The sequence below is a fragment of the Coregonus lavaretus genome, assembly GCF_964263955.1.
Source record: "Coregonus lavaretus genome assembly, chromosome: 1".
NCBI lineage: Eukaryota > Metazoa > Chordata > Actinopteri > Salmoniformes > Salmonidae > Coregonus > Coregonus lavaretus.
Window position 1 is genome coordinate 61,654,179 of NC_139988.1, and position 15,721 is coordinate 61,669,899.

At 45.0% G+C, this 15,721-nt stretch overlaps 1 protein-coding gene across 1 annotated transcript in view; it reads left to right on the forward strand.

Annotated features, from left to right (window-relative positions):
* The window catches only part of LOC311135393 (arginyl-tRNA--protein transferase 1-like), a 163,789-nt gene that overhangs the window by 79,235 nt on the left and 68,833 nt on the right, over positions 1–15,721 (forward strand). The window contains exons 9-10 of the mRNA XM_084169328.1: positions 10,205–10,386; positions 14,797–14,896. Of these exons, the coding sequence (XP_084025454.1) occupies positions 10,205–10,386; positions 14,797–14,896 (282 nt within the window). The remainder of the gene's footprint in view (positions 1–10,204; positions 10,387–14,796; positions 14,897–15,721) is intronic.

Here is a 15,721-nt window from a genome sequence, read left to right on the forward strand (position 1 = left end):
TCGTTAGAACAGACTGGTATGACTTATTTATTTAGCATTTACACTGTTACAAACAGGCAGAAAAATATTGTAATCTAACAGCACCTGTTTTTTCACACATAAAATGTAGGCAGCTCTCGCTCCTATACCCTTTTTCTTGATGTCTTTGTTATTACAATTATTATTATGATCATCATTATAGTAGCTTTGTATAACCACCATCGAGCTGTAGGCCTAAGAGCGCGTCCTGTTTAGTCTTAATACCGAAACTTACTTGGGCCTATATTTCAACATATAGGCTACTGTATCAATCATTAATTTATTCGTTCATGCCATCACACAGCATATGAGACATTGATGCTTTGAAGCATTTTATCAATCAAGCATTTTAGTTTAAAAATTAAATAACAAAGGGAGCTTTGAATAATTAGCCTAAACAATAAATAAACCGCAATTCACGAATGAATGCAACTGTTTTTAGTCTGCTTTAATAAAGGCTTTATATAGTGTTTGTTTGTTAGAACAGACTCTGGTACACTTATTTATTTAGTGTTTACACTGTTCTAAATAGTCCGAAAAAATATATAATATTGTAATCTAACAGCAATTGTTTAGCACACAATACTCACGCAACGCTTGCTCCTATACGCTCCTTTTTCTTGATCTCCAGTAGTTTCCACAACTAAGTCCAATGTCTTCCACAGATCTGAATTCCCCTTTCCCTCCTGAGCAACCAATAAACATTAGCCCGTTTCGAGTTTCTTTTTCACGTCCTCTGCATCCATTTTCCTGTCACGTGTTACTGTGTTCGGAGTTTGTTATAACCAATTTATTGATGTGATTATGATAGGCTATAGGTCAGGCCCTATTGGTCACATGCATATGATGCTTACATGTTTCCTGTAAAGAGAGCAAGGGTTGAGGGAATAGGGAATGTTTTCCTAAACAAATTAGATATTTCGGTAACAGAACTTTTCAGTCAGAAACAAGTAAGGAACTAAATCGCTGAAATGGTGCTGCAGCTTCAGAATAAACACTTGCTGTGCTGTGGTGCCTTTTCGCTGTAGTAGGGAGCGAGACAACGTGTGCCAGTCACACAGGCACTCGCTGTCATTTTTTATTACACAATGTGACCATTGGGCTCTTTCTTGAGTCATTTCTGTGTCTTAATTATTTAATCAAACAGTGTGCTTAAAGCATCAGACAAGCTCAGTGCAAATGTAGTTAATTTTATTCAAACACATATATGGAAAATACGTTTAAACATTTCGACCAATCGATTGGTCGAAAGAACAGGATGACTCTCGGTCGACCAAGATTTCCTTTAGTCGGGGACAGCCCTAAAGAGCATGCACACATACCAAGAGTAAATACACAAACTCAACCATTCACTGACAGACTTACTCAGAGGGGGTAAGAAAAAGTACTCACACATTCTCCCACACATATGGAGACTCACGCTCTCACTTCTTACTAATTTCTAAATGACACTGGGCTCTGACAAAGCCTCCAGTGTTTGCAGCGAGAGCCTGTGCCAAGAAAGTAACAGGCTGCACGCCTCCCGCTGCTCAGCTCAGAGGCCCCACTCAGCCTCTAGATGTGGTGCCAGCTAGAGGCCCCAGAGGTAGCTAGTACAGTCACCAACCAGACCCCCCAATTCCACCACTGCTCTCCCAGCTAAACACTCTCCATTTTACCCCAGCCTCCCTCTCTCCCACCTGCCAGTCATTCAAAGGCCTCAAAACTAATGTCTGCCCCATGCTAGTCCTCTCCCTCATTCTCATCTCAGCTCACCACACACACACACTAACCAGTCACTTTCTAGCCTACACAGTGAATGGATACCCCTCTCCCCATCTCAAATGCTCCGTTGTGTCACCCAGGTAATCAGCAAGTGTTTAGTAACAAAGCAGCCCAGAGCTGGAGCGACATAGCCTTTGTTTTTTGCCAGCTCCACTTAGAACAGCTCCACTGAGGGGGTACGGGAGGAATGTGGAGCCCAGTAGTGGTGGCCCGCTGGGTCTGGTAGCAACGGGGTGGTGGGGGCCCCCCTGGAGGCCCAAGTGTGGGTGGAGAGGATTGGTTTAATATTTAGACAGGTTTAATTGTGTCAGTTGGTGCTGGGCAGTGGCCAAGCTGCATTTTGGGGTTTTCAGGAAGTTGGATGGTTGGATTAACATTGGCAGCTCTACCGGTGTTGCGATAACGAGTGGAGTCTTTGCCGGGCCTAACCGGGCCACGGGGACGGAGAGGGATCCTGTTTCAACTTGACTACACCCCCCCTTCCCAGGCTTAATATGCCCCCCAGCCCCACTAGCTGTATGAAGTCTGTGTGATATAAAGCAGTTGATTGAAAAACCCAGTGTGCAGATGGGTGAGAAATAAAATCTGTCATGTATTAAATGGGAGTTGTATTACACACACTCATCCAGGAGAAAGCTTGGCCACATTCCATCCCCTGCCTTGCGAGAAGAATTTTGCTCATGCAGGGTATTTTATTAAAAGGCCTCTCCCCTGTGTTTCTGTGGCTAGAACACACAGCCCCCCCAGCCTGATCCCTCTCCACATTTGGGAGCCATTAGCGGGTGGGGCTACTGTAGACCTCTGTGCATAATACACGTGTGGGGCCTGGGTAACAGCCTGGGCTCCAATGCACAGACACACACTGTGCGAGAACAGGCCTGCTAATGTCAAAGCATTAACAGAGGGGATTCATACGATTCGGTCACTTGATCAATTACAGTTTGTACATACGCTAAAGGCTAGAGCTGCCGCTTTCAAGGAGCGGGACACTAATCCAGACGCTTATAAGAAATCCCGCTATGCCCTCCGACGAACCATCAAACAAGCAAAGCGTCAATACAGGATTCTGATCGAATCCTACTCCAAATCCTCACTGTGTCAGGGCTTGCAAACTATCACAGATTACAAAGGGAAACCCAGCCAAGAGCTGCCCAGTGACGCAAGCCTACCAGACGAGCTGAGCTAAATGCCTTCTATGCTCGCTTCGAGGCAAGCAACACTGAACCATGCATGAGAGCACCAACTCTTCCAGACGACTGTGTGATCACGCTCTCCGTAGCCGATGGGAGTAAGACCTTTAAACAGGTTAAGATTCACAAGGCGGATTACCAGGTTGCGTACTCAGAACATTCACTGACCAGCTATCAAGTGTCTTCACTGACATTTCAACCTCTCCCTGACCCAGTCTGTAATACCTACATGTTTCAAGCAGACCACCATAGTCCTTGTGCCCAAGTACGCCAAGGTAACCTGTCTAAATGACTACCACCCCGTAGCTCTCACATCTGTAGCCATGAAATGCTTTGAAAGGCTGGTCATGGCTCACATCAACACCATCTGCCCAAATAGATCCACAGATGACGCAATCTCTATTGCACTCCACACTGCCCTTTCCCACCTGGACAAAAGGAACGCCTAGGTGAGAATGCTGTTCATAGACTGCAGCTCAGCGATCAACACCATAGTGCCCTCCAAGCTCATCACTAAGCTAATGTCCCTGGGACTGAACACCTCCCTCTGCAACTGGATCCTGGACTTCCTGTCGGGCCGCCCCCAGGTGGTGAGGGTAGGCAACAACACATCCGCCACGCTGACCCTCAACATGGGGGGGCCGCTGAGGCGTGCGTGCTTAGTCCCCTCCTGTACTCCCTGTTCACCCACGACTGCGTGGCCGCTCACGACTCCAACACCATCATCATGTTTATATTCATATTACTGCATCATATTACTGCAACTCGCTGTTGGCTGGGCTCCCTGCCTGTGCCATTAAACCCCTACAACTCATCCAGAATGCCGCAGCCCGTCTGGTGTTCAACCTTCCCAAGTTCTCTCACGTCACCCCCCTCCTCCGCACACTCCACTGGCTTCCAGTTGAAGCTCGCATCCGTTACAAGACCATGGTGCTTGCCTATGGAGCAGTGAGGGGAACGGCACCTCCGTACCTTCAGGCTCTCATCAGTCCCTACACCCAAACGAGGGCATTGCGTTCATCCACCTCTGGCCTGCTGGCTCCCCTTCCTCTGCGGAAGCATAGTTCCCGCTCAGCCCAGTCAAAACTGTTCGCTGCTCTGGCACCCCAATGGTGGAACAAGCTCCCTCACGACGCCAGGACAGCGGAGTCACTCACCACCTTCCGGAGACATTTGAAACCCCACCTCTTTAAGGAATACCTGGGATAGGATAAAGTAATCCTTCTAACCACCCCCCAAAAAAAAAAAAAAAAATTGTAAAGTGGTTATCCCACTGGCTATAGGGTGAATGCACCAATTTGTAAGTCGCTCTGGATAAGAGCGTCTGCTAAATGACGTAAATGTAAAAATGTAAATGTTTGCCGATGACAGGACAGTGGTAGGCCTGATCACCAACAACGATGAGACCGCCTATAGGGAGGAGGTCAGAGACCTGGCAGTGATGTGCCAGGACAACGTTCTCTCCCTCAAAGTGGGCAAGACAAAGGAGCTTATCGTGGACTACAGGAAACGGAGGGCCGAACACGCCCCCATTCACATCGACAGGGCTGTAGTGTAGAGGGTCGAGAGCTTCAAGTTCCTCGGTGTCCACATTTCTAAGGACCTATCATGGACGAAACACACCAACACAGTCACCAAGAGGGCACGACAACACCTCTTCCCATTCAGGAGGCTGAAAAATGTTGTCATGGGCCCTCAGATCCTCAAAAAGTTATACACCTGCACAATTGAGAGCATCTTGACTGACTGCATCACCGCTTGGTATGGCAACTGCTCGTCATCCGACCGCAAGGCGCTACAGAGGGTAGTGCGTACAGCCCAGTACATCACTGGGGTCAAACTCCCTGCCATCCAGGACCAGGCGGTGTCAGAGAAAGGACCTAAAAAATTTTGGAACACTCCAGCCACCCAAGTCATACTGTTCTCTCTGCTACCGCACGGCAAACGGTACCGGAGCGCCAAGTCTGAGACCAAAAGGCTCCTAAACAGATTCTACCTCCAAGCCAGAAGACTGCTAAATAGTTAAAGAACTCAGTTGGAAACCCATCAGGCCCTGGAGCTTTGCTGCTCTGCATTGACTTGATAGACTGAATAACTTCTTCAAGGTTGAGAGGAGAATCAAGGTCATCTGCAGTTTCAGCCTCAACTGTGGGAGTCTCCAGTTCACCCCAAAATGTTGTCATATTGGCAGTATCTGATGGAAATTTAGACGTATACAGAGAGGAATAGAAAGATTTGAAGGTGTCATTGATCCCTGTAGTGTCAGATATCAAGCTATGAGATTCATCTTTAATTTGGGGAATCAGACAGGTAGCAGCGCTGCGTTTTAATTGGAGTGCGAGCAGACGACTTGCCCTGTCGCCATGTTCATAGTAGATACCAAGTGAATGCAATAGTAACCGTTCTGCATCTGTAGTGGACAAGAGATTGAATTCAGATTGTAAATTCAAGCATTGCTTATATAGCTCTGTAGATGGCGTCAAGGCATATTGATGGTCTAAGTCAAGGATGGCTTAAGAGTTCTTCTTGTTTAGCTTTCCGAGTTTTGTTTAAATGAGTAGAATAATAAATAATTTATCCTCTAAGATAGGCCTTAAGTGATTCCCATAAGAGAGAATGTGAAGTTGAGCTTATCTGATTTGAAAAAAGAAAATTATCAATAGAAGTGGAGATAATGTTACAGAAGTCTGCATCAGACAGGAGAAAATAATTGAATCTCCAGAGAGGAGTACGAGTTTGTCCTGATAGGACTATGTCAAGGGCTAAAGGTCTGTGGTCAGAAATTACAATGGGTAAATATTCAGAAGAGGTGACATTTGGAAGTAACTTATGATCAATAAAGAAATAGTCAATATGAGAAAAGAATGGTGTACATGTGAAAAGAAAGAATACTCTCTTGCCTGGGGATTCTGAAATCTGTACACCCATTCTGAACCATAAAATCTGAGAAGGACTTTGACATAGCAGAAGGAGACATAGTTCTGGGGTTGGAGCAGTCTAAAGCCGGGCTAATAACACAATTCAGATCCCCAACAAATATCAAAAGATGGGTGTTCAGAGAAGGGATTTTCCCCAGCAACCCATTTGGAAATTCAACATCATCAAAATTGGGAGCATATACATTGACCAATACTACAGGTGTGTGCCAAATGGTGCCAGTTATGATTAAATATCTCCCATTATGTATTATTTTACTAAACAAAATTGCTTTGGAGTTAAAGTCTGAATGTGTAAATGGATCTCTTGTAAAAATACCACATCTGCTTTCAGCTTTTTCAAATGGGAGAAGACCCCAGACCTCTTGACAGGATTATTCATTGTTTTAGTATTCCAAGACAAAAACCTTATAGGATTAGGCCTACCTATTCCAATATTACTATTATTAGTGTTGTTAGCCATCTAAAGTATTGAAAGGAAAAAGGTGTGAAAGACCAAGCATTTGCAAAGATAACAGAGAAAAATGATGAAAAAAGCACATTTAAAAAACGAACAACAAAAAAAACCAAATAGGACCAAAAAGGGTCACTCCCCCTCCCTTCCCCTCCTACCCAAACCCAAAGTCTCCTTCCCCAACGAATGGAGACAGCAGGTTGAAGTATGTGCAGCTTCGGTGCATATAAACAGAGAACCTTCCTATCCTAACACGGAGAGGCTCCATAGCACGAGTAATGAAATACATTTGAAAAGGCATTCACAAAACGGTAAAGTAGGTTCACAGATAACCAAAACAAAGACAGAAAACCCCATAACAGTAAAAAGGAACTGTCCTGACTCAGGGAGTCTTCAATCAGTGCAACACGAACAATGTGTCAAGGATGGCCAAATAAGTGTCCAACAGTATGTTACCCTGTTACAAAAAATAAGATGCTGAGTGCCTGTACATGTACGAATGATCAATAGGGCGCAATAATGTGGTGAAAAGTCCTTCAGTAAGTATCTAGACGAAAAAAGGAAAGCTGTGCAAAAGCTTGGAATTGTAGCCATGCATTACTATGCTAGCCATCTAGCCAAATAAAAAGGACCTCCCAAACGTGTAGCTTAAATAACAACCACACAAGACAGTATTAGTCATTTTTATCAGAGTTCAATAGTGTTTCTGCAGAGTAGAAAAGGAATGGCAAAAGGGGGGAAAAAGGCCCTGCCGTAAAAATCTAAACATACCTTCGACTTGGACGGTAGGCTAGGCTATGCTTGCTACCTGGCAAAAGAGTAGTTCATAGATCCAAGATACGGCTCAGAAGGGACTGTCGAACCAACACTGGGCGTCCTCGTGGGAGTCTAACTGTAGCTCCCCCCGGCATGTTCAACGTGGAGACAAGCAGGGAAGCGGAGTGAGAATTTCATTTTCTTCTCATGAAGGTCGCGTTTCACATCGAGGAATTTAGCTATTTTCTTGGCGACACTCGAGCTGAGGTCAGGAAAGATGAACACCTTGCGTCCGCCGAAGTGTAGCTGGTCTCTGCCCTGTCTCTGGAGGATGCGCTCCTTGTCACGGTAGTAGTGAAAACGGACGATAAACACTCTAGGCTTGGAGTTGTCGTCTCCGCCCGCTGGGGAGGGGCCAATGCGGTGGGCTCTGTCCAGCTTCGGGGGTGATGGAACGATGGCCGGACCCAGCACCTCCGCAAAGAAGTCTGACATGAACTTAACTGAGTCCCCTCCTTCAAGTTTCTCTGGTATACCAACAACCTGAAGATTGCAACGGCGAGAACAGGATTCCAGGTCATCGGTCTTGTCAATCAGCTATTGGTTTTCGGAGCTCAGACGGCCGACCGTTTTCTCAAGGGCTACTATGCGTACACTGTAGTCACATGGGTCATCTTCAAAGCCATCAAGTCGGCGGCCTTGTTCATCCGCAGCGGCTCGGACACTATCCAGGATGGCGGAGAAGGGAGCCATGGTAGCTGTAATTTCCGAGACCAGAACCGTACGGAGGTTCTGAAGATCTGTGGGGAGTGTGACCGCATGAGACTCTGTAAAGGTTGGACTGGAGTCGGCGCCATTAGCATTCACATTTGCCATCGCGGTTGAAACGTTAGTTACAGGTCTTCTGCTCCTCAGGTCGTATGACATTTGAATCAGAAAGGTAACTTACGAACTCATCAATCAAATCTGATATGTAAGAAAGTGGAATACAAAGTACAAATAATAAAGCTTTAATGTAACAATGTGGAAAAAAGGAAACAGTCTGAATACTTTCCGAATGTACTGTAACTTGTCACTTTACCCCTACCTACTTGTACATATCTACATCAATTTTCTCGTACGCTGCACATCGACTCAGTACTGGTACCCCATGTACAGTACCAGTCAAAAGTTAGGACACACCTACTCATTCCATTATTTTTTTATTTTTTTACTATTTTCTACATTGTAGGATAATAGTGAAGACATCAAAACTATGAAATAACACATATGTAATCATGTACAGTGAGGGGAAAAAAGTATTTGATCCCCTGCTGATTTTGTACGTTTGCCCACTGACAAAGACATGATCAGTCTATAATTTTCATGGTAGGTTTATTTGAACAGTGAGAGACAGAATAACAACAAAAAAATCCAGAAAAACGCATGTCAAAAATGTTATGAATTGATTAGCATTTTAATGAGGGAAATAAGTATTTGACCACTCTGCAAAACATGACTTAGTACTTGGTGGCAAAACCCTTGTTGGCAATCACAGAGGTCAGACGTTTCTTGTTGTTGGCCACCAGGTTTGCACAAATATCAGGAGGGATTTTGTCCCACTTCTCTTTGCAGATCTTCTCCAAGTCATTAAGGTTTCGAGGCTGACGTTTGGCAACTCGAACCTTCAGCTACCTCCACAGAATTTCTATGGGATTAAGTTCTGGAGACTGGCTAGGCCACTCCAGGACCTTAATGTGCTTCTTCTTGAGCCACTCCTTTGTTGCCTTGGCCGTGTGTTTTGGGTCATTGTCATGCTGGAATACCCATTTACAACCCATTTTCAATGCCCTGGCTGAGGGAAGGAGGTTCTCATCCAAGATTTGACAGTACATGGCCCCGTCCATCGTCCCTTTGATGCGGTGAAGTTGTCCTGTCCCCTTAGCAGAAAAACATCCCCAAAGCATAATGTTTCCACCTCCATGTTTGATGGTGGGGATGGTGTTCTTGGGGTCATAGGCAGCATTCCTCCTCCTCCAAACACGGCGAGTTGAGTTGATGCCAAAGAGCTCAATTTTGGTCTCATCTGACCACAACACTTTCACCCAGTTCTCCTCTGAATCATTCAGATGTTCATTGGCAAACTTCAGACGGGCCTGTATATGTGCTTACTTGAGCAGGGGGACCTTGCGGGCAGTACAGGATTTCAGTCCTTCACGGCGTAGTGTGTTACCATTTGTTTTCTAGGTGACTATGGTCCCAGCTGCCTTGAGCTCATTGACAAGATCCTCCCGTGTAGTTCTGGGCTGATTCCTCACCGTTCTCATGATCATTGCAACTCCACGAGGTGAGATCTTGCATGGAGCCCCAGGCTGAGGGAGATTGACAGTTCTTTTTGTGTTTCTTCCATTTGCGAATAATCGCACCAACTGTTGTCACCTTCTCACCAAGCTGCTTGGCGATGGTCTTGTAGCCCATTCCAGCCTTGTGTAGGTCTACAATCTTGTCCCTGACATCCTTGGAGAGCTCTTTGGTCTTGGCCATGGTGGAGAGTTTGGAATCTGATTGATTGATTGCTTCTGTGGACAGGTGTCTTTTAGAAATTCCACAAATGAACTTTTAAGAAGGCACACCTGTTTAATTGAAATGCGTTCTAGGTGACTATCTCATGAAGCTGGTTGAGAGAATGCCAAGAGTGTGAAAAGCTGTCATCAATCCAAAGGGTGGCTATTTGTAACACTTTTTTTGGTTACTACATGATTCCATATGTGTTATTTCATAGTTTTGATGTCTTCACTATTATTCTACAATGTAAAAAACAGTCAAGAAAAACCCTTGAATGAGTAGGTGTGTCCAAATTTTTGACTGGTATTGTATATAGCCAAACTATCATTGTTCATTGTGTATTTATTCCTCGTGTTACCATTCTTTTTTATTGATTTAACAATTCTGAAATCTTGGGAAGGGCCCGTAAGTAAGCATTTCACTGTTAGTTTACACCTGTTGTTTACGACGCATGTGACAATATTTGATTTGATATATAACCTCCATCTCCCCCCCCCCCTTTCTGTCTCCCTACATCCATCCCCCTCTCTCCCACCGACCAGGCGGCGATGCCTCCGGACGGTCCCGAGGTGGGCTACGGTTCCTTCCACCAGCAGTACTGGCTGGACGGCCGAATTGTGGCGGTTGGGGTGGTGGACATCCTGCCCACCTGCGTGTCCTCCGTCTACCTGTACTACCACCCCGACTTCGCCTCTCTATCGCTGGGCTCCTACTCTGCACTCAGGTCAGCACATCTGGCAGTGTTTCCATTGCTGTTTTCTTTATTTTCCCCCAGCGCTCTCTCTTCCCTTTCTGCCTGATTTGTCTCTCCTCTCCTTGTCTCTTTCTCTGTCATTGGATTTCTCTCTCTCTCTCTCTCTCTCTCACTCAGTCAGTCACTCACTCACTCACTCACTCACTCACTCACTCACTCACTCACACACACACACACACACACACACACACACACACACACACACACACACACACACACACACACACACACACACACACACACACACACACACACACACACACACACACACACACACAGCCAAGCAAGTGAAATAGATAAAAAACAAAAGTGAAATAAACCATAACATTTTTTACAGTAAACACTCCAAGCAAAAACAGTTTTTTAGACATTTTTGCTAACTAAATACAAATTTGAAATATCATATTTACATTAGTAATCAGACCTTTTACTCAGTACTTTGTTGAAGCACATTTGGCAGCGATTACAGCCTCCAGTCTTCTTGGGTATGACGCTACAAGCTTGGCACACCTATATTTGGGGAGTTTCTCCCATTCTTCTTTGCAGATCTTCTCAAGCTCTGTCAGGTTGGATGGGGAGCGTTGCTGCACAGCTATTTTCAGGTCTCTCCAGAGATGTTCATTCGGGTTCAAGTCCGGGTCTGGCTGGGCCACTCAGGGACATTCAGAGACTTGTCCTGAAGCCACTTCTGCGTTGTCTTGGCTGTGTGCTTAGGGTTGTTGTGCTGTTGGAAGGTGAACTTTCACCCCAGTCTGAGGTCCTGAGTGCTCTGGAACAGGTTTTCATCAAGGAACTCTGTACTTTGCTCGGTTCATCTTAGCCTCGATCTTGACTAGTCTCCCAGTCCCATAGCATGATGCTGCCACCACCATGCTTCACCGTAGAGATGGTGCCAGGTTTCCTCCAGATGTGACACTTGGCATTCAGGCCAAAGAGTTCAATCTTGGTTTCATCAGACCAGAGAATCTTGTTTCTCATGGTCTTAGTCTTTAGGTGCCTTTTGGCAAACTCCAAGCGGGCTGTCATGTGCCTTTTACTGAGGAGTGGCTTCCGTCTGGCCACTCTACCATAAAGGCCTGATTGGTGGAGTGCTGCAGAGATGGTTGTCCTTCTTGAAGGTTCTCCCATCTCCACAGAGGAACTCTGGAGCTCTGTCAGAGTGACCATCGGGTCCTTGGTCACCTCTCTGACCAAGGCCCTTCTCCCCCGATTGCTCAGTTTGGCCGGGCGGCCAGCTCTAGGAAGAGTCTTTGTGGTTCCCAACTTCTTCCATTTACGAATGATGGAGGCCACTGTGTTCTTAGGGAGCTTCAATGCTGCAGACATTTTTTGGTACCCTTCCCCAGATCTGTGCCTCAACACAATCCATTCTCTGAGCTCTATGGACAATTCCTTCGACCTCATGGCTTGGTTTTTGCTCCAGGTGGACTCCAATCAAGTTGTAGAAACATCTCAAGGATGATCAATGGAAACAGCTGAGCTCAGTTTCGAGTCTCATAGCAATGGGTCTGAATACTTATGTAAATACGGTATTTCAGTTTTTTTATTTTATTACATTTGCCAAAAGTTCTAAAAACCTGTTTTACGCTTTGTCATTATGGGGTATTGTGTGTAGATTGCTGAGGATTTGTATTTATTTAATCAATTTTAGAATAAGGCTGTAACGTAACAAAGTGGAAAATGTCAAGGGGTCTGAATACTTTCCGAAGGCACTGGGTTGTATTTTCAATGGTGTTTGTTCTTTACTGGTTGCCCTTTTCTTGTGGCAACAGGTCACAGATCTTACTGCTGTGATGTCACACTGTGGTATTTCACCCAATAGATATGGGAGTTTATCAACACTGGCTTTGTTTTCTCATTCTCTGTGGGTCTGTGTAATCTGAGGGAAATATGTGTCTCTAATATGGTCATACATTTGGCAGGAGGTTAGGAAGTGCAGCTCAGTTTCCACCTCATTTTTGTGGGCAGTGTGCACATAGCCTGTCTTCTCTTGAGAGCCAGGTCTGCCTACGGCTGCCTTTCTCAAATGCAAGGCTATGCTCACTGAGTCTGTACATAGTCAAAGCTTTCCTTAAGTTTGGGTCAGTCACAGTGGTCAGGTATTCTGCCACTGTGTACTATCTGTTTAGGGCCAAATAGAATTCTAGTTTGCTCAGTTTTTTTGTTGATTCTTTCCAATGTGTCAAGTAATTATCTTTTTGTTTTCATGATTTGTTTGGGTCTAATTGTGTTGCTGTTTGCTTATGGGACTCTTCTCCTGGTTCATCTCTCTGTAGGTGATGGCTTTGTGATGGAAGGTTTGGGAATCGCTTCCTTTTAGGTGGTTGTTGAATTTAACGACTCTTTTCTAGATTTTGATAATTAGCGGTTATCGGCCTAATTCTGCTCTGCATGCATTATTTGGTGTTTTATGTTGCACACACACATCTGCCGCTTCCTGTAAAGTGTAACCCAATAATTGAGAAAGCTTTTTTAAATGATTTCAACATAGATGTGGAAGGACTGGGTGACCTACGTAGTTGGCCATGTGCAGATGTGTGTGTGCAAATGCACCAGCCTGAACAGACTAAACCTATCTAGAAGAACACCTTGGTCGTAAGAAAAACCACATTTCTCATATTATTATTATTATTATTATTATTGCAAGAGTCTGACTCCAAGAGTAACAGTACTCACTGTGTAGCTATAGCCTAAAGGAGGCCCTGGCAAAGCAGGCCAGTGGTACGGGGAAAACCATGTTGTTTACATACACAACATCCTAGTTTGATTAGGTTTGATTTCACTTTATAAGACTTCCTCTGTCAAATATGAAACTTTTTTACTCTGCCCCATACATTCTGAAGTGTGTGTGTGTGTGGGGGGGGGTATATATAGAAGGGTTAGTGTGTGTTGAAGTCTTGGGGTGTTCCATGGGGAGTGTGTTCAGGTGTGATTCTGTGTTAACAACAGGAGAGGGGGATGTTGAGAGGTTCCCCTGATGAAAGAGAATCCCCAAGAAGAAGGGGAGAGGGGGGTAAAGAGGGATTGGAGGAGTGGACATTGTTCCTGAGGCACTGTTGTCCAAAAGGCAGCTGGTGTCCGGCATTGGGGTGATTTTGTGTGTGGGCGTGTGCGTGCGTACACAAGCGTGTGTGTGTGTACATCTTGTGTGACTGTATTAGTGAAAATGTGTGATTAAGTTTAGTTTGGTTTTGTACAAAATAACTGTGTTGTGTGTCTAGGTCTGGGCTTTGTTTGTTTATTTATGGGTTAAATTCTCTCCGGACTGAGTGTTTGCATGAGTGCATGTGCGTGGGTGGATGCACATTTGTGTGCATTTGTGCTTAGCCCTACACAGTGAGGTCCTCAGTCTGAACTGAAGCTCAGCACTGCAATGTGCATTAATATGAAGCAGGGCTCTGTGTGTAGAGAGAGAGAAGCGGAGGCCAAGATAATTGGCTTGTTTTGGAGTGTCAGATCGCTGAAGAGGGGATAATGGCGGGCTCAAGCTGCTGCCACGGGGGGTGGTGAGGAGGGGGGCACTTTTTGTGAATGGGCCCCTCACCTCTCCTGATCCGCCCCATTCAACCCCCGGTCAGCCCTTTGTGGCGAGGGGATGGGAACCCAGGAACCTGGCAGCTAACCGGCTGACCTTCTCACACCTCTCCCCTAGCCCCCTTTCTCTCGTCACCCCCCACCCCCTTTTCTCCTTCTCATCCCCCCTAGTCTTTTATATTCTTCTTTCTCTCTGTTTGGGTCTCTTTGTGCACCCCCCTTTTTATTTTCCAGTGCATCTATTTTATTTAACTTTTGTTTCGCTCTTAAGTGAAAAGTTGAAGAAAAGGAGCTCTCACCCTTCATTTAAGCTGGTGAAAGAAAGAGGGATGGAAGAAAGAGGAGTGGAATTTAGTTATGGAAAAGTGAAGGAAATAGAGGAGAGAGAGAAAGCGAGGGAGGAAAATAGGCTTAAAATAAAAGGATGCAATTAATGAAAGAACGATAGAAAAAGTAAATAAATAAATAAACCAAGACATGTACTGTATTAGGGGATGTTGTTTAAAAGTTGTGTATAAATCTCCCAATGATTTAGTCTTTGTAAACATGCCCCTTTGCCTTATTGTCTACCTCCCCACTCTGTTCAACATTTCAATGGCTTTAGAAGGCAAGGCAATGTGTTTGACCAATGAAATGTGAACACTGGGGAAACTAACTGCTTTCTTTAATATAGTCATTGGCTGCTTCCCAAATGGCACCCCAGGGGCCCTGTCCACTCTGACTGCTTGTACTAAACTCACAGAATACAATAAACTAGATAATAAATTGTCAATTTCTGTGAAACTTAAATTTGTCCTCTGAAAATAGAATGTTGTTAGCCGACATTCATCTCTCTCTTTTCTCCAGGGAGGTCGCCTTCACCAGGCAGCTGCAGAAACAGTCCCCCAAGCTGTGCTACTACTACCTGGGCTTCTACATCCACTCCTGCCCCAAGATGCGATACAAGGTACAACAGGTTTCCTTTGTCATCTTATGAAGTTGTATTCTATCCTATACTCTGCTATGCTCTACTCCACTCTGTTCTACTCAACTATTTTTACAAATGTTTACATATAGTGAGGGAAAAAAGTATTTGATCCCCTGCTGATTTTGTAAGTTTGCCCACTGACAAAGACATGATCAGTCTATAATTTTAATGGTAGGTTTATTTGAACAGTGAGAGACAGAATAACAACAAAAAAATCCAGAAAAACGCATGTTAGAAATGTTATAAATGTATTTGCATTTTAATGAGGGAAATAAGTATTTGACCCCTCTGCAAAACATGACTTAGTACTTGGTGGCAAAAACCTTGTTGGCAATCACAGAGGTCAGACGTTTCTTGTAGTTGGCCACCAGGTTTGCACACATCTCAGGAGGGATTTTGTTCCACTCCTCTTTGCAGATCTTCTCCAAGTCATTAAGGTTTCGAGGCTGACGTTTGGCAACTCAAACCTTCAGCTTCCTCCACAGATTTTCTATGGGATTAAGGTCTGGAGACTGGCTAGGCCACTCCAGGACCTTAATGTGCTTCTTCTTGAGCCACACCTTTGTTGCCTTGGCCGTGTGTTTTGGGTCATTGTCATGCTGGAATACCCATTTACGACCCATTTTCAATGCCCTGGCTGAGGGAAGGAGGTTCTCATCCAAGATTTGACGGTACATGGCCCCGTCCATCGTCCCTTTGATGCGGTGAAGTTGTCCTGTCCCCTTAGCAGAAAAACACCCCCAAAGCATAATGTTTCCACCTCCATGTTTGCCGGTGGGGGTGGTGTTCTTGGGGTCATAGGTA